Source organism: Eretmochelys imbricata, chromosome 7, assembly GCF_965152235.1.
Source record: "Eretmochelys imbricata isolate rEreImb1 chromosome 7, rEreImb1.hap1, whole genome shotgun sequence".
In the NCBI taxonomy this organism is placed as follows: Eukaryota; Metazoa; Chordata; order Testudines; family Cheloniidae; genus Eretmochelys; species Eretmochelys imbricata.
The window spans coordinates 25,663,897-25,686,790 of NC_135578.1; the positions used below are offsets into that span (position 1 = coordinate 25,663,897).

General features: G+C 39.6%; 1 protein-coding gene across 1 annotated transcript in view; it reads left to right on the plus strand.

Annotated features, from left to right (window-relative positions):
* The first annotated feature begins 6,315 nt into the window (after positions 1-6,315).
* The window catches only part of ARHGEF3 (Rho guanine nucleotide exchange factor 3), a 192,617-nt gene continuing 176,038 nt past the window's right edge, over positions 6,316-22,894 (plus strand). The window contains exon 1 of the mRNA XM_077821264.1: positions 6,316-6,434. Coding sequence (XP_077677390.1) covers positions 6,402-6,434 — 33 coding nt within the window. The 5' untranslated portion in view covers positions 6,316-6,401. The remainder of the gene's footprint in view (positions 6,435-22,894) is intronic.

A 22,894-nucleotide genomic window follows, 5' to 3' on the forward strand; every position in this document is an offset into this window, starting at 1 on the left:
GCCTTCAGAGACCAAGGCAGGGAAAGTGCTGCCATGTGTTTACACTGTCAGCTGCAAGCGCAGTGGCGTAGCCACATTAACAGCTCTTGCAACGCCACAGAGAGCAGTGCATTGTGGTAGCTATCCCAGTGTGCAAGTGGCTGCAGCATGCTTTTCAAATGAGGGTGGTGGTGGACTGTGACAGGGAGTGTGTTGTGTGTATATGAGGGGAGAGACAGTGTGTTCTGGGGGGCAGAGAGTGTGTCAGCATGCTGTCTTGTAAGTTCAGACAGCAGCAGAACCCCTCCGCCCCTCCCTCCCTCTCTCTCTCTCTCTCTCTCTCTCTCTCTCACACACACACACACACACACACACACACACACACACACACACACACACACATCTCTCTCTCTCTCTCTCTCTCTCTCTCACACACACACACACACACACACACACACACACACACACACACACACACACACACACACACACACACACACACCCCCTGCAGCAGCAGCATTCCACAGTAATGGTTTGCTTTGTCCCGGAGCAGATAAGCATGCCGATTGTCAGAAATGGAGCTTTGAAAGGGGATATCCGCATGCCTGAACCCAAGTTCAAAACAATGACCAGAGTGGCCACTTGACTTCAGGAGATTTTGGGACATTTCCAGAGGCCAATCACAGCACAGTAATACAACACGTCATCCACACTGACACCCGGGCGTTTCAGCCAGGTCACAGCAAGCTTTATGCTTCTCATGGAGGTGGATTACTAGGAGCGCTCCAGCTGCAGAGTTCAGGCGCTCTAAGTGCCTTGCCAGTGTGGACACCTCAGGAGTTAGGGCACCTGGGGCTTATGTAATGTGCTCTAACTTGCAAGTGTAGCCAAGCCCTAACGCACAACTAAACGTGACAGTGGTCTATTAACTACTTTTGCCTGCTATTTGGGCAGTATGTTTCTGAGGATTTGTTGTGGAATGCTGGTGTTAACTCGTTTTATAAAAAGAAAACTAATGTTCTAGTGTTGTATTCCACTAATCAGCAATTCTAGCTCCACCGTGATGAGACAGCAATCTTCATAAGTTTGTGTATCTTGATTTTATCTATTTGTGATTTCTTGAGTTCAAACTTTTGTGGTATTAGCCCCTTGAAATTTGATTCTGTTCTTTTGTTCCCTTCTTCTTTGATACATGTACACATTTGTATAAATGTGGGCACTCAAGCCATATTTTCCTTCATTGCTGCAATACATATGGAAGATGTCCCCATGGAAAATGACTAACTTGAATGTCAAGTGGATGCTGTTGGAGCTCGTTGATGTTGATGACATGCAGAGATCTCAGGTTGACAGATAGCAAGCCATTTGCTGACTCGCTGCAGAAAACATGCAAGAGCGATGACTTATATTGACTTTTGTAGAGTAGGTAAATAGCAGTTTGTTCTGTGTTGTCAGCCTGTATTGATTCAGAAACTAATGAATGGAGGCAGTCTGTTTTAAAAGTACCTATGTGAAACAATTTGGTCATTTCAATCCAATTCCCAATGGACAAATGTCTGTATAACAAAAACCACCATCGGAAGAGACACACATTGGCCTTTTTATTGAATCTGCCAATCAGAGTTGCTGAAGATTGTATGGCTGTGGAGGCTGAACTACCCTTTCATCCCTAGAGATGATTGGCCCATGTCGGGCTGAGAGACTGTGTAGAAGAGCTCACAGTATCCAGCACTGTTAATCCAACACTTTTCATTTGCACTGAAGATATAATAGTTTAATATTTCTTTCTGAAACCTCCTTTCTTTTATTGTTCTGCAGTGTTCAGTGATTGGTTGGGCCAAGGACAACCTCACTGTTTGAAAGGCGGTAGCGGTGAAAAGCTTTATTTGCAATTACAAAGTCATGCATTCTTTTTTAGGAGTATTTTTCACTGCTGTGCCCTTACCTTGAGCTGAGTCAAATGTCTTGGAATCTATTTTCTGATGGATTGGGACCTCGCAACTTTTGATATGCATGTGCATATACTTATGTGCTGCTGCAGCTAATTTGCCAGTGTACACGTCAGTATGCATCATGTGTCTTAAAGAAAAATCGAGATTTAACTACGTTCTACAAATGCATTTTTGGCTTCAATAGCTTATCCTACAAAATTTCAGTGTACAAACACCGGGACATATACTATCAGTCTGTGACAGAACTGCACTGGAAATTATAAATGTGTTTTGTTTGTTTTTTTTTCAGGCAGGATTTGCTCCATGTAATGTAAAAAATTATATTGCTAAAAAATCCAGAATAACTCTTTCAATACCTTTTGGAAATGTAACGCTGAATTTCATAAGACATGTATTGGAACTTCATATGAAATATTTAAGAACTGGCATATAATTCAGATAATAATACAATAATAATAATACTACAAAACCAGAATCCATAGTATAACTAGGTTATTCAACTGTCTAACTCACATATTCTCATTTTAATTTTCTGCTGGCTGTATATGCAGCAAAATTTCAGATTTACTCTTTGGCCTTGTAATATACATATATTCATCTTTTTTGTATTATATCAGTACATAAAGGAGCACAGATATCGCAAGGTTAAGTGTTTACATGTTGTGGTCGCCAGGAAGTGGTATAAGGAAATCTGAGTGTTACCAGGAAATGATTTTATAGTCCCTGCCTGCATGCCTACTTCAGCTTTCTTGCAATTTAACTCCTATGAAATTCATAAGAATTTTAAAAGGTTTGTTCTTTTGAGGATCACAGAAATATTTTAAAATGAGCTTCTCTGTTGATTTTACTTAGTTACTTCAGCCTATCTGTTGTAAGGAAAAGCTGGTAATGACTATAAGAATTTAAAATAACAAGGAGAATACATTAAATTTAACTGTGTTTTAAGGTTACTTTGCCATACGACTGCAGTCAGGAAAGTCTCATTCTGTCTTGTTTCTGGAGTCTGCCTATCTTGGTTGCTTTTGTCTGCGTTAAACTGATTTGTGCACGCATCTAGACCTCTTATTATAATCTTTCATTTTGCAACACTAGACCCTTAAGATGTTTGATCTTTAGCCAGCACTATTCAGTGGGAGCAAATCTACAGTTCACTGATCTACTGTAGAACTTCACTTCACAGAACAGAGTTCTTCCCGCACCAGTTCATTGGTTCAAGAAACAAACAGGGTAACTGTGATCTGGCTGAGACTATACATCAGGCATCATTCTTGAGGGGATGTGTAGCAAGCACAAGAGTTCATTTGTGTGCTAGAAGCAATTTAATCTACTGGTATTTCTTTTGGTTCAATAATGTATGAAGCTATACCCCAAAGATAAAAAAATGCTGAGATGAAGTTCACATGGAGGATTTACTTAAAATTTTGAAATATTTGCATGTTCCTAAAGATTTCTGTTGAGGGAACTCTTGTTAACAGTGTCAAAAGATTTTTAGAAGGTAATGGGGGAGAGAAATTTTGCAGTTAGTAACTTGCGTTTTAGTGTGCAAAATGCTACAATAGTTCATGCTTTTGTAAATAATTATTCTTTACAATCCACTTTGCAGATGATGTTGTGGAAAGCTTTTCTTACTTTTAGCCTTCATATATATATATAGGTCTGTTCAAAAACATTTTTCTTAAAATTAAGGTCAGGCTGTACAAAAAGTGATCAGTGATTTTGGGTGTCTCAATTTCTAGATGCCCAACTTGAGACACCTCAAGGGGACCTGATTTTTCATAAAGTACTGAACATCGCTCCCTGGAAATAAGGCCCCTTTGAGATGTTTCAAATTGGATACTCCAAAACTGAAGTGACTCAAATCATAAGTCATTTTTGAAAGTCTTGGCCTAAATGTCAGAAAACTTCCTATGGCATTTTTTTAACCTTTCAATTTTGTATCCGTCTATACGTCAAAAGGAAAATGAAGCGGTGATTCTCATTTTCAAATGACTTCTTTGCTGATCGATATCAATTTAGCGGTTTTGCAGCCTGTCTCCTTCCTCTGCATTCAGCAGAAGCCTATCATTTAAGCTGATAAAAGATCAAGGTCTTACAGTTAACTGAGGCACTCTTACCCATATGTGTCAGTTTTTGTCTTCTTAAAATGTGAAATAAAGTTTAATAGTCCTGAGCTTTCTGCCCAACTCAAATTCTTTTTGATATTCCTGTCTGTTAGAAGTATATAAAGCTCTGAAAAACAAGCCTGTATTTGATGTTCTGAGCAAATAAGAAGAAATTAAAATAAGTGGAGTGAAGATGGGGGGCCATGGGAAATAAGCAATATATCACTTGTTAAAAGTAATTTATTGTAAAAGAAGATGTTTGTCAGAGATAACAAAATATTGTTCGTCAAATGATTTTCCTATTGTTCATCAAATGATTAGTAGAAACAGTATGGTTCAAAGAGCCTACCTTTTAAAAACACTTTTTAACTTTTGCTCAGCCATGTTCAATGTATCTGACTCCTACAAATTTAATTATGTTTAGCCACAACCAAGTTCTCACACTGTTATCCTTATTTTAGACATTTGTAGAGTTGGGATATTAACATTACTATGCTTTAGAACATCTCCAAATTCCATAAGTCATATTCATCAGAATATAAAAATCTTAAGAATATAATGATCCAGATCCTCAGCTGCTATAGACAGGTTCACTGACTCACTTCTGATAGCTTCATGTTTTTGATTTTGAGTTAGCCTTTGAATATAAAGCAAGAAAATATTTCACATTAAATGTGTTTTTCCAGAAGACATGATCTTTTCCCTCCCTTTTGATGAGGCATTAAAACATCAGGATCAGTGGATTGTGGATCCAAATTTGTTCACATAAATACATGCAGATGTCCATTGCATGTGTGCATTTAATCGGTTGTTTGACCCACAGAAATACATATACAAATGATACTGAGCAAAATTAGGCGCTGTGTTTTGATAACTTGGCAAAAAAAGTCCTCAGGGGATTTATCTGTTGTATGCTTAAAGAATATATGATTTTAAATGATAGACAATGAGACAATGTTCTAAATGTTAATGAGGGATAATACATTTAATTTTATGCAAATACTGGAATATTTTATAAAATAATAGTACATGAGCTGGGATAGCCTGGAGATGTATTGATGAGAATTGTTTTTTAAACAATCTTTCTTCCCACCTGAGAAGAAATTTGTTAGCATGCAGATGGAAAAACTCTCAAGGAGGTAGTCCGCTGATCTGATCTTTAGACTGGGACCTAATCTCATGAGTTCTTCAAAAGCGGAGCTTCTACTGATCTCAATGCGGGGGAGGGGTGAACGTGCACATGGAGATCTTGCAGGATGAGGGTCACAAGTCTGAAATTTCAAGACTCTATTCAGTTTGCAATTCTGTGTCACTGAGGTAGCCTGGGTGTATTATCTGATACATTAAAAGCAGCAATAGCATAACACAATGTTTTCTTAATACAGCGCAATCACTATTTTCCAAACTCCAGTCAAATGGAGGCTGTATAGTTCCCAAAGGAACTGACCAAAGTTCCATTCCTGTGGGTCAACTAAGATCAGCAGGAATGAAGCTTCTAGCTTCAGTTCTGTAGAACTAGTGAGCTCAGAATGGCTAAAAGTAAGCTCATGTGAAGTTCCTGCACAGTTTCTTTCCTGCAGAACTTGGGCCTTTTTCAAAATCTTATTTTGAGGCCTCACTTCATCAGCGCTTCTATACTCTCAGGATCTTTGCCTGCTATTGCTCAATTTCTGCTGGCTTAGGAGTTCCCAGTTAACTACCCTGCCTCTTTCATGAGGACCTTTCAAAACCTTTGTTAATCAAGGTTTACAATGAAATATATATATTTTAAAAGCCCCCCAATAAATAGCTACAGTCTGCTTTGTTTTCTTGACTGAAGCATGTATACTTGGCACTAATCAAGACATTTTGGAAGACAAAAAAAAGCACAACATCATTGTCAAAAGTCTACAATCATCCCTCTCCCACATGTACTGTGCCTTTTTTCCTATAACTGGGGAACCTCAGAGCCACAACAGTCCTGCCCATTCTAGTAAAACTTACTAGTGATTATCTTAATCACATTGATTATAGCAACAAAACAGTGTCGTTCACACTTGGTAGCACTTTTTCTTAAATAGCTGCTCTACCTGTTTACATATATTAACTGCAAAGTATTATTCAAAGATGAATGACTTACCAAAAAAAAAAAAAAAAAAAACCCCAAACCAACAAAAAACCAGCAAGATATAGGTTGTTGGGCTGGTGTGCATCTCTCAACTTCTGAGACTTCTAATATATAGCTTGCTGTTGCTTCCTGTCATGCATTGTGGCTGCATGTTGAGGAGTTCCTGCAGAAAAGTGGAGAAGAGAAAAAAGGACCACTCTATTATACTGAGGATTAAGAAACCTCTTGAAATCTGAGTACAGTACAATTACAAAGTACCTCATGGTGTGGTGTTGCTTTTTTGTGCATCATCAGGTATGTCGGGGGCTATGCTACTTTACTCTGTCTGTCTGTCTGTCTGTCTTTTGTGCACAAAAATTTCACAGATTTTTGTTTACTTAAATGCATGGCAGGATTTAAAGTCAGATAGACATGCAACCCAGGGGTTGTTTAGCGAGTGTATTTATTTATGTAAAGGAAGGATGTACTTAAAAACATAAATATGTAACATGCTATAATACTGCCTATAGAAAGAGGATTTTTTTTATTGTATTTATTTTTTGTAGTTCTGCTGTAAAATGAGAGAAGATGTGATTAAAAAAAATACTGAAGGGCCTGCTTCTGCAACCCTTATGTGAGGACCACCATTTTGTCAAGTAATGGGGACTGAAGTGAGTAAAGAGTTAGATTCTGAAGCGGAGAGTTGTTACTGATTCATACTTTCCAGATTTGAGCACAGAGGAAGGTACATAATACATATTGAGCAGTGGTTACACTTACTTGCATTAGGTAGCTTTTAACCATGTGACTATTTCCATTGATTTCAATATGACTACTTCGTTATATGCTACTTATGAGTAAGGGTTGCCTGATCAAGTCTGAAGTGGGCAAAGTCGAACTTTAATTTATTGGTCTAATTCCAGAACCTCTAATATGATCTCTCCATTTGGACGACTAGAGAACTTTTTATTAAATGAGGCTATCTTCAAATTACTTACGTCTTGCTTTTATTAAAGCTGATTTAATTCCTGCTAGGATATTTGCACATTAAATATTTATATAAAAGTTGAAGCATGTGGTATTCTTTATCATTCGTCAGGTCTTGTCAATGTATCCTTCATGGGTTTAATTTATCCTCTGTGTTTTACCATATATATGCAGTATAGAGAACACATGAATTACCTTCTGTTGGGTTCACTGTCTGTATTTGTGCTGGCAGAACTGCAATACTGCAGCTAGTATTTTACAATGTGGCTATTATATTAGATGGGAACATGTTCTTTGTTTATTATAAATGTACAGCAACAAAAAATGCTAAAATCTATCACATTCAAGGAAGGTAGTGGAAGTTTAGGGCTTGTTTCTGCCAACCTTACTCATGTTGCCAAGCACTGAACTCTGTGAAGTAGCCACAGTACTAATCCATGTATATTGGTGGCAGAATCAGGTCCATAGTATGAAGCAGGATGAATCAGTTACCCTACACAATCATTCAGAAGGCTCTTTCAGGTCCAACATAGAAATAATTAAGCAACTACACTACGTGATAATGAAATGTTTGGATTGGGCTTCTCATACAAATATTAACAATATTGAAGTGATGCCTATTCAGTTAGGATCCTATGTTTTGTTAGCAGTAAATGTTATTATGTTTTTCTGAAACTTTAACTCATAGGAATAAATCCACAGTTGAGCTTTTGGAAGTATTATATGGGTTTTTTTGACTGAATATACTATTTTTCAGGACCTGCCTTAAATTTATTAGTAGGAGACAAGAGCTGGGGTTCTTTCACTTACGTGATTACACATTGCCAGAGTCTTGTAAAATCATTCATCATGTCTCCTATGTGCATTCATGGTTGCTGATTTAACAAAATACACATGCAGGTGTAAAAACCTTCATATTTTATTAAATTGCTAGGAGTTCTGTGGAAATAAATAAATATAACACTTAATAATGCTGTATACAGTGTTGTATGATTGTGGTTGTCTGTCATGCCTATGTGGATGCATAAATAGGGTGACCAGATGTCCCGTTTTTATAGGGACAGTCCTATTTTTTTGGGACTTTTTCTTATATAGGTGCCTATTACCCCCTCCCCCCTACCCCTTGTCCTGTTTTTTCACAGTTGCTATCTGGTCACCCTATGCATATAACTACTCAGTCTGTGCATTGCATTGGGTATCTGCAGTTACATGAACAATTTTGTGTGCCTACCTTGAAAAACTTGGCTGTAACAAGGGGGGAAATAAAAGAAAATTTAATTCAGAATAGACATTGCAGTGAGTTACTACAGAGAAAGCTAAATTGTTTTTCTGGAAGTTATAACCAGTATCTTCAGTGTAGCAATGTTATAGCTTGCACATAACTCTTTGACAAAAGTTACATGAAGTAGTTTGATCAAAGACTAACTACAGGAACTGTCTGTGGTTTTAAATATATCAGCACAGCCGTGTTGAATGCAGAATATCAAGAGAGCAGACACAAAGCAAAATTCTAGACCAATAATTAGGGCATTACCAAATTCATGGCCATGAAGCATCATGAAATCTGGTCCCCCTCCCCCCCCCATTCCTTTTTGGGTCAGGACCCCTACAATTAAAACGCTGTGAAATTTCAGATTTAAATAGCTGAAATCATGAAATTTATGATTTTTTAAATCCTATGACCATGAAATTGACCAAAATGGACCACGAATCTGGTAGGGCTCTACCAATAATGGATGACTGCAGCTGCCTAAAATATAAGTCTGGTTGAATCTCACATACATGCCTAGTTTTAAAGAAATTATTTAATTCTGATATAAATTCTGCTAGTATGATGAGCAAGTGCAGCAACATGTGCAATCTCTCTAGTGATGAGAATCCTGCAGGGGATTCTCAATGCTTGAAAAGGTTCTCTTGAATCAGTAAAAAAAACAAACAAACAAAAAAAAAACCCCATGTGTAAAAGTTGTTATATAATGAAATAACTCAGATCCCTCTTACTGGGAGAAAGCTAGTGGCATAGTTTCACACACTCACACTCACATACTCATTAGTTAAGAGATTTTTTTTTGTTTCATCACTTTTCCAGCGTACAGCTAAACTGCAGTCCCCCTTACTCAGGAACCAAGTAGAAATGGCTTCAGCTGATCCCCTTAATCAGATGGGATAAGCTTGGCCAATAAGGGTCACATGTGAAATACCATGTGTGACTTGCTCCATGTGACCTAGCTGAATGAACCAGGCTTGAACTTCAAAGAAATGGTTAACAGCAGCCAGTAAAGTTCATGGATACCCAGATAGAGCAAAAGATGATTATGGTATCATCAAGGGCACAAACATAACTTGACATAGTTTGTAGATACAGGAAGAGCACTGGTCAAGCCTATTGAATACTTTTCCTGTTTGAGATGGAGCTAGGATGTGACAAAGTGGGGTTTTATTCAGCTTGTTATGCTGCATATGAGTCTTACTGCCCTATACTAATACTGTGTATACCTTAATTTCCCAGTGTACTGCACCAATGCTTTGGTGGTGGGAATTGGGTGTGTGATTTTTGCTGAGACCCTCAGGGCAGGTGAGGCTGTCCTACTATTTGCACCTATGTAACCTGAGACCTAGGAGGGGGGTGCAACCAGGTGATACCTGTGGTCGGGGAAGCGAGACAAAGAGAAGGAGGAGGGGCATCAAGAGGGTTGTCGGAGGTCGGGTGGCTGGAGGCTGGCAGTCTGCATGGGGGGACTGGAAGAGGGGGAATCCAGGGCATGTGGCCCAGGGTTCCCAAGATGGACTTGGCTGAAAGTCACTGATGTCTGTAATAGCAAGCTCTGTTCTACGCTGCATTCCCACTGACTAATAAACCTTCTGTTTTACTTGCTGGCTGAGAGTCATGTCTGCCTGCGGAGTTGGGGTGCAGGGCCCTCTGGCTTCCCCAGGAGCCCCGCTAGCATGGCTCTATAATAAATTCCTTCTCCCTGAATAGACAGGACTAGAATCTGCAACCTCTTCTAGGTCAGATTTCCAGAGACAGTGGAATCCAGCTATGGGACAACTATTTGCGCATTCACTGGTTGAATTACTTGGGAGCTCAGCACCCAAAGAATTGATCTGATCCACATAGTGCTTTAAAAGAAGGTCTTATCTGGGAAAAGAGTAGCAAAAGATGTAAATTTAAGTATGTTTGGGACTACTTTAATTTACACTTTCTCTCTCCTTGGTGTATAAGACCAATTTAGAATTCCTTAGATACCAGTAGAGTGTATGTATTCTCAGTTGTTAACTCTTAAGCATTGTTTGTGTTGCAGAAGTGTCTAGAGTCCCCAATTACCTCTGAATTTGGCTTGAGGAGTCTATTAGCAAACCATAAAATGGATTTAAACGTATTTAGCTCTCAGTTAGACTCTAATAATTTGTACTCTCCCTTGTCTTCCCAGAAAGGGACGGAAGAAGGCTAAATAAAAAGGGAATTAATACCAGTCCTCCAACAAAGCTTTGCTGCTTCTTGTCCTTCCAGCATCCCATATATGCACACCTATTTCCTGTTAGTTACACACAGCGAATGAGATTTTCATTGTTCACTTTGTTACTTTGATGGCAAAATCTCAAATCCATCTCACATTACAAAGACAAAAGAATAAATCTCACTTTTCACGTTCAAAGTTGGATGGCACAGGATGCTCTCTCTGCTCTCTGCTGCTGCCATTTTCCTGGCAGGGTTGTGATTTTAGGTAGCCATCTTAGAATTACTAAGAGAGTTGGATCCCGTTTTCATAAGGGCCTGTAATAGCATCCATTAGATTTTCGGTAAAATCAAAACACAGACAAATGTATGTTTCTAGTAGTTGATATAAAAACTTGTGTAGCTCTTAGCTGAATCCTCTAACAGTTCTTGGCCATGTACATACCAATATACGGACACCATGGTGGTCAGCTAACTGCATGCATATGGGATAGTAATAGAACTTGCAAATCTCTGTTAAAAATACTTGGCATCTATTGCTGGACCATAGGGGGAGACTCCATTAGTTATCAATAGGAGTAGGACTTAAATTAAATTTTCAGGTCCTGCGTCAGGGAACAGAATTGCCGTGTCAGAGACTTGATCAGGTCTTGCATATTCCAAACAGTAGAGGGCAGTAGAAACATACACAGAAGCTAATGTATTACAAAATTGTAAAGGTTTTTGGCTCTGTTTAGAGTTTAAGCAAATTATTTGCACCAATATTACATAAACAGCTGATATATTAGAGGTTAGAAGATTGGGTAAATTGTTTTTATGCTCTTCTTCATTCTGTATTAGAATCTGGTATTAGCCTATAAAATTATGGACCTGTGGGCATGTATTTTGCATCATTCAACCTACAGAGAGACATTGTGCTGTGAGCAAATCTACTTCAGGATCCTGTGGGGTTTCCCGTGCCCTCAGGACTGCCTTCAAAATCTCAGGACTTTCACTGGTATAACCATGAAAGTACTGCTAAAATACAAAAGAGGAGGAATAAAGAGATGGGTCCTGTCCATGCAGGCTTCAAAGAAGTCTGTTCTGGGACTCACTTGTATTTGGATTCACTTGAAGCGGGAAACATGTTATTTTTTCTCTTTTTAAAAGAACCCTATTTGTTAGATTTTATTCAGTTATCAATGAGAAACCTTGGAATGGAGGGAGGTGGTCATCCAAAGGGAAAATCATTAGGCTTTTTGTTAGCCAATGTAGGAAGGTAGGCTCATAGGATTAGCGTGACATGGTCTGTTCATCCCCCTCCGCCCCTCACACAAATAAAGAGCTGCTATTAAGAGCTTTATATTGTATCAGCTAATACAAAATTTCTTTTGGCATCTGTAACTTTGATTTCATCGTAGAAACTTGAATACCAGTACAGAAGTAATATGATAAGATGGAAAACTGCTATTCTTACACGACCCCTTAGTCTTGTTCTAGTACCACAAAGCAAGCTGGCATTAAGCTGAGTAATAAGACACCACTGCTGCATGTTGTGGTTAATTTCTAAAGTCTGCTTTGTGATGTTATATCCTACCATCTGTGGCAGGAAATGTTAAATTAGTAATTATTCAGCTAACCTTATCATAGAAGAAGATTAATCTTTTGGTCAGGTAATTTTATACCCAGTTTAAATCTGATCCAAAACATTTTTTTTTTGGTTAATTGAGAACCACATGTATAAAACACCTTGGTAGTTTGGGTCACTATAGCTCATTGTTATACTGAGGAGACCAACCTACCCAAAATATAAACTTACAGGTTTCTAACTTGATGATGATTTTACTTTATTTTGGAGCTATATCATCCATGAAACTTCTAATGACTATCTGAAATTAATGTATTTATAATCCCTCTAGAGCCAGAATGGTACTGAACACATTTCAATAGTTTCTTGAAGTACATACCTTTATGTACATTTCAGGGAAACATTTAAGAATGAGCAAGTTCTGTTGCTTATATCTTTAGTATATTCCAGTGTGTATGTACCTGTGTCTTGCTAATGAAGTGTTTTATGTGTCAAAATAATTTTTAGGCCACACTGGATTTTTTTGAAGGAGTGTTAGGCTGTTTTGAAAAGTCTGGAAAAGAGCATATCCGTTTATTTGAAATGTCAAATGAAAACCTGGATTCTTGCTCTGCTCTGTTGCCTCCTGCAGAAGCAAAGTATTGTAGCAATATGTTTCAGCAGTTCTACCCCACCTCTCACTCCTTAGAGGGTGAAATTAATTTCTGGTGCAGAGGGTCAGCCTTTCTCATGACTTTAGCGGTGCTTAGGGGCTGTTCTGGTGATCAGCTGGTCGAGCAGCTACTGGCAGCCTGTAAAGGAGAAGGGCAAATAACTAGTTTTCATGTTAATTTATGTCAGTTTGGTGTGGAAATCCATATTACTGGAGGGCTGGGGGTGGGCCATGGATGCAAGTTTATACAGATGGATTCAGCACCGTGACCAGCACAACTGGCATGGAGGAGCTTCAACTGCTATTTGACCCTCTATACGTGGAGTACAGATGCACAGGGTTTCACCCTCACCTGACTTTATGCAGGTGAAGTGAATTTAATTCAGAATGCACCTCATAGACTTGGGAATGGAAGCCTTTTTCAAACATCCCATTCTGTTCTAGATATCTTTCTCTATCACATACACCTTGTAGGTGGTAAGTTGCAAGGCTGCTACTAGAAAGTCAGGCTGACTAAAGAGCTTTTTTCTCAGAGAGATACACCAGAAATGTCTTCCATAAGATCCTTTAATGTTCTTCCAGGTATGACTGAGGTTAGCTTAAATAAGGTTTGTTATGCACAGCTATACCTAGTGGCTGAACAGTATAAGACAGTTTAGCATTCCATTACATCTCCCCCTTTAAGTTCTACATTTCTACCATTTACAAAATTTACGCTGTCTTGAAGTTCACTATGGATCAGTCTGGACAGGTGGATAGAAAGCTGGCTAGATTGTCAGGCTCAAAGGGTAGTGATCAACGGCTCGATGTCTAGTTGGCAGCCAGTATCAAGCGGAGTGCCCCAGGTGTCAGTCCTGGGGCCAGTTTTGTTCAACATCTTTATTAATGATCTGGATGATGGGATGGATTGCACCTTCAGCAAGTTTGCAGATAATACTAAGCTAGGGGGAGAAGTAGATACGCTTGAGGGTAGGGATAGGGTCCAGAGTGACCTAGACAAATTGGAGAATTGGGCCAAAAGAAATCTGATGAGGTTCAACAAGGACAAGTGCAGAGTCCTGCACTTAGGAGGGAAGAATCCCATGCACTACTACAGGCTGGAGACCGACTGGCTAAGCGGCAGTTCTTCAGAAAAGGACCTGGGGATTACAGTGGACGAGAAGCTGGATATGAGCCAGCAGTGTGCCCTTGTTGCCAAGAAGGCCAATGGAATATTGGGCTGTATTAATAGGAGCATTGTCAGCAGATCGAGGGAAGTGATTATTCCCCTCTATTCAGCACTGGTGAGGCCACACCTGGAGTATTATGTCCAGTTTTGGTCCCCCCACTTCAGAAGGGATGTGGACAAATTGGAGAGAGTCCAGTGGAGGGCAATGAAAATGATTAGGGAGCTGGGGAACATGACTTATGAGGAGAGGCTGACGGAACTGGGGTTATTTAGGCTGCAGAAGAGAAGAATGAGGGGGGATTTGATAGCAACCTTCAAATCCCTGAAGGGAGGTTCCAAAGAGGATGGAGCTCAGCTGTTTTCAGTGGTGGCAGATGACAGAACAAGAAGCAATGGTCTCAAGTTGCAGTGGGTGAGGTCTAGGTTGGATTTTAGGAAACATTATTTCACTAGGAGGGTGGAGAAGCCTTGGAATGGAAGCACTAGGGAGGTGGTGGAATCTCCATCCCTAGAGGTTTTTATGGCCTGGCTTGACAAAACCCTGGCTGGGATGATTTAGTTGGTGTTGGTCCTGCTTTGAGCAGGGGATTGGACTAGATGATCTCCTGAGGTCTGTTCCAACCTAATAGTCTATGATTCTATGGTCAGTTTGGAATCTTTGGGCGTGCCTACACTGCAGTTAAACACCTATGGCTGGCCTTTGTCAGTTGGATCAAGCAGTGGGGCTGTAAAATTGGGGTGTAGGCATTTGGTCTTGGTCTGGAGCCCAATTTCTGGGACCTCAAAAGAACAAGGAATGAATCTTCCTGCTGTAGGACTTTTTTGGCTTTCGTAACTGCTCTCTCAGCCAGCCCCAGCTTGTGGGTAATGTGGGCTGCTAATAATATGATCAAAATCATATTTTGTTCAAAATGACTTAAATTCTGGTGCAGTAAATTGTGGTCCATTGTCTGTCACTAGTTCTGGAATACCCAAAGGAGCAAAAGAACACTCCAGTTTTTTGATAACACTGCAACACGTTATGTCTTTCAAATATATTATTTCTATATACACCTCTACCCCAATATAACGCGGTCCTCGGGAGACAAAAAATCTCACCGCATTATAGGTGAGACTGCGTTATATCAAACTTGCTTTGGCCCCCTCTGTTCCTTGTTCCCTGATGGCCCCTCCAGAGACCCGTCCCGTCCCTAATCACCCCCAGGACCTCTACCCAACCCCCCTGCTCCCTGTCCCCTGACTGCTCCGACCCCTATCTACACAGCCCGACCCTATCCACTTCCCGCCACTGGTGAGTGTGGGGAGGTTGGGGAAAGGACGCCCCCCGGGCTGGGGCCGCGTCACTCCACTTCCCACCACAGGTGAGTACGTGGGATATCCTTTCCCCAATCTCCCCGCACTCACCAGCAGTGGCAGAAGCGGAGGAGCCCGGTCCCAGCCTGCTCCACTCCGCCAGCTCCCAGCCGCGGCGCTCCGCTTCCCTCTGCCGGTGAGTGCGGGGGGCGTCCTTTCCCCAAGCCCCCTCCCCTGAGCGACATGGCTGGGGCTGGGGTGAGGGAAGTGGAGTGGGCTGCTCCCGGCCCCCCGCTAATCCCCCGGGCCACTCTGGGGCCGGGCTGCTTCTCTTCTGCCGTTTAGTGGAGGGGGATCCCTTCCCCCAAGCCCCCTCCCCTGAGCAACACGGCTGGGGCCAGGGCGAGGGAAGCGGAGCGGGCTGCTCCCGGCCCCCTGCTAATCCCCCGGGCCACTCTGGGACTGCGGAGCCCCAAAAGTGCCCCATCACCACTCCTGCCTCCCAGACCCTGGGGGGGGGAGCCCCTGACTGCCTCCGAGACCTCTGCCCCTTATCCGAGACCTCTGCCCCTTATCCAACCCCTCGGCCCCGGCCTGGCACCCTTAACACGCTAGCTTTACCGCGTTGTATACGAATCTGCGTTATATCGGGTTGCATTATATCGGGGTAGAGGTGTACCTGGAAAAATAGTCCACTATGACCAGGTAATTATGAAATTGCATGAGTCTGCAGCTTGTCTCTCCCAAGCTCTGTCTGGTAGAGGCATTTCTACACTTTAAGGTTCAACATTGTCTCTTGAGGTTATTTATACTAGATCACCTTTCAAAAGTCCAGTATTCTCAAATCCTCTGTCAAGTTTTCCACTTTCTCACCAGGCCCATCATGGCTGCCACTCTGAGGCTGAGGAGGTTTCGGTCTTTGATCATATGCATGCTGAATGTATAGTTTTTGTAAGTTGTTTCTGTGGTGAACTGGTCCATGCAGTTCAGAATACCTGCAAGTCAAATCAAGGCTGTGTCAAGTGATTTCAGCTCTCTGAGGGGTTAAAGGTGATTTTACATCTACAGTGACAGTCATATCTGCTCCTAAGTCAATTCTAAAGTCAGTAGTCCTTCCATGAATATTCAGTTTCACTCTCCAGGTAGGCTCTGTGTCAATACATGTGATAGCTCCCAGAACAATGGCTCTTGATTGTCTGTAATATGAGTCAACTCCTGACTGTGTTGGTATGATAAACAGCTGCAAAATGTCCATATTTTGTGTATTTATTACACCTTGTGCCTTTGGCTGGACATACATCATTTCTTGGGCTATGAATTTTTCCACATCTTGTACAGTTAGGCTGAAAGGCTTTGGTGTTTGGAATTTGTGCCTCTTAGTCTGGGAGTTCTCTCATTGAGAGAGTGCCTCAGGGGTTTTCTGATAATGACTTTTAGCTCATGCTGTTTACAGCTTCTAAGCTAATTTCTTGTTTTTCAGGTTTTTCAAGTTGCTTCTGCCTTTGGTTATGCTGTTTGACCAGACCAGACTGTTTTGCTATCTGTATAGCTGCGTGGGTTAAGTCTGTCTTCATCTGTAGCTGCTGTGAAAGATTCTTGTCTGTTAACCAACCCAGTGACTAGCCTGTCTCTGATATTTTTGCGTTGCAGTCCCAAAATCACAGTTTACAGCCAGTGCATGCAGAGATCTTATAAAAGATTCAACATTTTTCTTGGTTCCTGACTTCTCTGGTGAAAACTTTCTCTTTCATAAACAACATTTCACTGAAGTATAAAGTATGCATCGAACATACTCAGAACCATTTCATAGTCATCCTTATGACTGTCTTCAGTAAAGTCAAAGAATTTAAAGACATGTTCTGCTTGTTTCCCCATAGCATAAATTCAAGAGCATATCTGTATGTCTCTAGTTTCCCTGTCGAGTTTGGTTGCAATGTGAAATCTTGCAAAATGCTGTTTCCAGTCTGTCCATTCTGAAGGTTTGTCAAAACTGAAGTTTTCTGGGGCATTTAAGAGTGGCACGTTGATGAGATCCAGCAATCTTTGTTGCTTTTTTACTTCTCTCTGCAACCTTTGCTGCTTTGTTCCTTCTGTTTCTGTTCACCTTTGGCACTAGTTTACTTCCACCACCATATCATGTATACTCTTGTACACAGTACGTTGCAGGGCTACTACTTCTACCAGGTTAGGCTTCTGAATCAGATGCTGACTGACTACTCCTTCTCAAGCTTGTATGTCAAGCTTTGGATGTTCTGTTAAACTTAAAACTTAAGCCAGTAAAAGACCCAACAAATGGGATGTCTCCAAATACTTTAATAAAAGTAATGGGGAGGTTCGATTTTTCATTTCTTACAATATGGTCGCTGATCAGCTGGGCAATTGACTGTTTATATAGATGTATATTTTTTGCTGAGCAAAAAAATGAATTTAATAGTATTTTACATCTTTCCAGATATTCTAGTCTTATCAAAGACATGCAGCTTATACAATATGTGTTATTGTTCTGTTGTGAGCTTTAAAACTGAGAGTTCACAGTTGTTCATCTATTGAGCTTTCCAAAAACATTATTATAGGTTAATCTGATTTTAGCTCCCTGAGTAATTTTGAACTGTTTTCATGTGATTCTGTTTCTTCATGTTGCAGACGTGACTCTTTGACTATACAGTAATGTGCACTATGGTTGAGATGTCTGTTACTTTGAAAACAGAAGTCACAGAACAGTATATTCACAACCCACTATAATATAGTGCATCTTGACATACTTTTGTTTGGCAAAATATAATCACATTTTAGAATATGATGCAAAACCCAGCTTCTTACACAGATCTTTTTTCCCCAATAACAATGCTGGAAAGCAGTCCAGCAGCAGTCTTCTGGGACTTTCAATTTTTCAGGTGATTTAAAATAAAGAAGGGGAGAAGTGTTGCAGTCCCTTTTTTGACCTAGTAGGGATAAATCCTGATTTCTGTGAAGGGCATGCTATAGCAATAGGAGCAGACTGGTTTTCTAAAACGTAGTTATTTTGGTGCTATTCTGTGTGAGACACTCTTGTATTCTGGAACAAAAGTGGCTAAAGTAGATTTGTTACTGGCAGCCGCTTCCTTCCCCATCACGGGATATTTTTTATCTAGTTATTTTCATACATCTTGTATTTCCTCTCCCAGGTGGTAGTATATAAATCTCCGGTGTCGATAAAATAAACCTGGTGATGAAGAGAAGATGCCAATCTATGCTTCCTGTAACAATGTCTCATTACTCTAATTCCTGTAATTAAATCATTGATTTTTATATAATTAGATATCTTACTCTCTCATCTCCTGTGAGATAATTACTGAGAAGAACAATTCTATCCTGATATATTGAGACCAGGAAGCATTCGGCTTTTAACCTGCCAGTGATGTTGACCCACATGGTGTGAAAGAGGGGCACTTAGTTGCACCTGCTATATACTTAAAATTGCTAACTGCAAGTGTTCTAAAACACAGTCATAGCTTTCCAAAACAGTCGTTGCCCAAAGGTAGGGGAGATTTCTACCTGTTGGGATTTCTGTTGTTGTTTTGTTTGTTTGTTTGTTTTTGTGGAAAGAAATTTTTCCATTTGGCTATTTTTGATGTTGGCAAGAGTATGGGGGGGAAACAGATTCTTTTAACCAACAGTCCAGTGAAAACAGCTAAAGGTTGACACTTACTATGGAAACAGTATTAACTGAGAACTAGTGCTTTGGCTTGGTTTAAAAATTTATTATTTTAACTGTCCATTGGGCACAAAGAGAAGAAAATGTCCTTAAGTCTAGAGGTATACACTTGAAATGTGTACACTGTGTATATATGAGTAGCTGGTGCACACATTTTTGTGTGCAAAGAAGTTATCATGGGACAGGCGTGAATGTTCACTCACATGTGCAGACACACACACACCTATTGCTAATATCTGCAATTGAGGCACAGATGAAAGAGGAGGCATCAAGGACTTAAAAACACCCAAACCATTTCCCAGTGAGGGTATAAATCAAAACTGTTCCAGACCTGTTTTTAATTTAATAATTAGACTACAAATAATAAAGAACAAATTTGTAGTGAGATAGATGCTACTTGACCACGGATGCATTATGCTGTTCTGGAAAACTTATGATTAAATAGGAAATACTGTGATTAAATAATGTTGCAGTTATGACACTAATCAACTAAATCAAAGACATTTAAAATGAACGGGGATTACTCTCTCATTATCTGACAGATTTTTCAAACAACAAATCCCCATATTGGACAAGGACAGGATATTGACTATAATATTGTCTTTCTTAGTTTTTGTTCGGAATTTAAAGTAGAAATAGGCTCAAGTCAGAAAATTCAGATCCAGATTTTAAATACTGCAGATTTCAGGGGTATTCAGATTTTGGATATTTCCTCAATATGGAGAGAGGATCCTAAATAGTATTGATTTATCTCAGTGGGAAACACTAATTTTTATGTATTTTATTAGTTAATTTCTGAGTCTGTTTCTCTGGAACCATATAATATTGGGGTTTCTTCTTGGGGTTTAATCCAGAAGAAAGTTGATACAATATCAGAATGTAAGGTCCTTATAGTAATATTAACTTGTCCAGGTGGCTTATATAGAGTACATGTGTATATATGGATAATATGTGGTAAAAATTTAGTATCCTAACTTGTAATCAAAAGTATTATACATGTGCAATGCAGGCAATCTTGAGTTTCCATAAGGACCTTAACTTATCCATTCCATGACATGTTTGTGTTCAAATCTTCAATCGCGTCCCATGAGTGTCCCTTTCTTGGCATGCTGATGGAATGATCCATGCTTGTTTATACAGCACATTCTGTTGTCTGGGCTTGTGATCTGTCTGTCACACTCCCTTTCCTATCCGTAGGAATCTATAACTCCTGTTCTTTATTTTCATTGTAATATGTCAGTGTTACAGAACATGCTGAATTCTAGGTAATATTAATCGGAACTGGGCATGCTCTCTGTACGTGGTATAAAAATTCAGTCCTTCCATTCTCAGCTGCATTCTTTCCCTTTGACGTGATAGAGTAGCCAACTTTTTGTTATGTTAGAATGTTGATTCTTTTGGAATATTTTGGATTTTTAGGGTTTTCGGACTGAGGCCTGGTCTACGCACAGCTTTTGTACTGGCATCATTATGTCCGTTGCGGCCATGGGTTCTGGTTTTTTATTTTTGCTTTTCTTACTGATGGTATATGATGCAACCCCTATTATGGATGCAGTTATACAGGTATAATTGTGTCCATTCTAGGAGGGTTGTACTGCTTTAACTATACTGGAATAGTAAAGCAATACAACTTTTGTATGTAGACCTGGCCTAAAAGAAGAATACTTCCATTGTTCTTGCTTGCAAAGCAGAGACTGAAGAGGCAAAGCACACCCAAATATAACAGTACTTAAACCCTTTGGAGTAAACTGAAAGGATTTGGGCAATTACGTGTGTCAAGTTTTTATGGGGTATACAGAATATTCTACAGTTCATTTATTAGTACCTTATGAAACATTACCATGTGAACAAAGTACATTTTGTAGTGCTCTATCCCTGACTTTTTATTATGTGTCTTTCATCATTAATTCATCATGCTTGTCCTAATTAATAATGTGGATTAGTTTATTCTGTAAAGTAAAATGTACTGAGTGTTGCCTCCAATTTACACATCTGCTGTTTGGCTGTCTAGACCAGAGTTCCTCTGGCATTCCATTCTGTCCTTGACTTGTTGCTGATAATGTTTTGCCCTGGAACTTAACAGCAAGAGGTGTTCAATTATGTACACTGTAAAAGGGGAGAATGTGTTTCAATTAAGCATTTCCATTGTGTCTTCATATGAGAATTCACAATCTGGTTCTGCTTCTAAATTAAAAAATGCTAAAATGCAACTGTTATGGTTTTAAAATAGTCCTCTACTTTTTTCTCTCACTTTTATAAAAAATCTTGGCTATAATTTTGAGGATGAGATTCTGGGCTTTTTCTTTTTCTTTTTTTTAATTCCCTGAAAGAGATTCAGAGATAGCATAATTACATATTAATATGATTAGGCAATTCATAGATGTATTTAGGTTTAGTAATGATATATTATGCATGTCACCAGCTATGCTTAAATATTAACATCACGTCCAGTAAGAACATTTGACTTTTATGGTATTCTCTCTTCTCTTTCATCGAAGAGAAAATACCACCTTGGCAAATGATCTTACTGGATCTCACAAGTCATGCACTGGTCATAATAAATATGTTGGTTGTGTTAGTAATAGGTGGAAAAAGAAGAACATTGTGCTTAACAACTGTGGGGGAGGAGGGCGTAGAAGACAAGTTGTTTCTACTGTTACTGTTGGTAATTTTTCCTGAAAAACAGTTATTTCTTGAAAAGTACATGCTCTGTAATACTCCCAAAGTTAGTGAAACTTACTGTATTGGCCACTGATGCTCATTTGTGGGATGAGTACCATCAACTGTGGTCCTTGAAATACTTGCTGGTAATCCTTGCTCTCAGCTGCTAACGCACATATTAAAAGAAGTTAAAAGTATTACTTTTTTCATGTCAGCAATTGCTGTAGTAGCCACAGGGATGTCATTATGATTGCAAATGATCGTGAAGGTGGTTCATGTACTCATGAATGAGAGGGGAGGAGTCCATGAGGGAGACGCTCTCTACCAGAACAGTGTGAGAACCCATGGGGTGATTTCCTGTGGGATTGGTATTTGAACTTGGAAGCTGCTATAACTTTTTTCCTCCAAGATTTCAAAATATACTTTCTAAATATGCCATTGCCCCCTCCTTCTGCTTTCTATCCTTTTGTTTGACGGTAGTTTGCATAAACTCTATTTGTGCACCTAGTTTAATGATGCCACCAAATTGTAGGGAAGAGTACGCTGACATCGAGTCATTTTAAATTAGGGGTCATGTTACTCCTTTTTCTCTAGTAAAGGGAAGTTCAGAAAAGATCAAAATTAGGATAGTGAGGTGGAATAGCTTAAAGTACAAGACATTAACAGCGTTGTCAACTCTTGCGAGTCTCGTGGTAATTGATGTTTTTCTGCAAGCCCAAGCTCTGTGAGTCAGGTGATTGTGTGACAATATCAATTTTTGATTAAAAAAAGTTTCATGGTTGTGGAGAAAACCATGAAAATGTTCACCAAGTATATAGTAGGGGCTGAAAACCAAAGCACCCAACATTTATTATATATTTTTTTTAAAAATCATGATTTTTAAGCCAATCTCATAATTTTATGGGGTTCAACTCATGATTTTCGAATGCTTGGGACTGGCAATACTACGTGCACTTAAAATCACAGATCACAATAAAAAAACAGTTGCTCAGTTTAGAGTCTGTTGTCCAGGTCACAAAAAACAGTGCCAGGTTTGACATGATTCTGCATGATTTACAGTCTGCACAAAGAGGCCCAAAGTTTGGAAAAGCGGAGATGTCAGAAGTGAAGTGCCTTAATATTAACACGTATACATTTATGCAACACTTGTCCATACTATTTCCAGGTGTAGTCATTGGCACCAGTTCCTCAGTTTTATGAGTACTGACAGTCATCTACAGTTATTAAAATGTGGAGGTAACTACAAGGCTGACTTCTTCAGCTTTTGACAAACAACAGGGTGTATGAGGTTATATC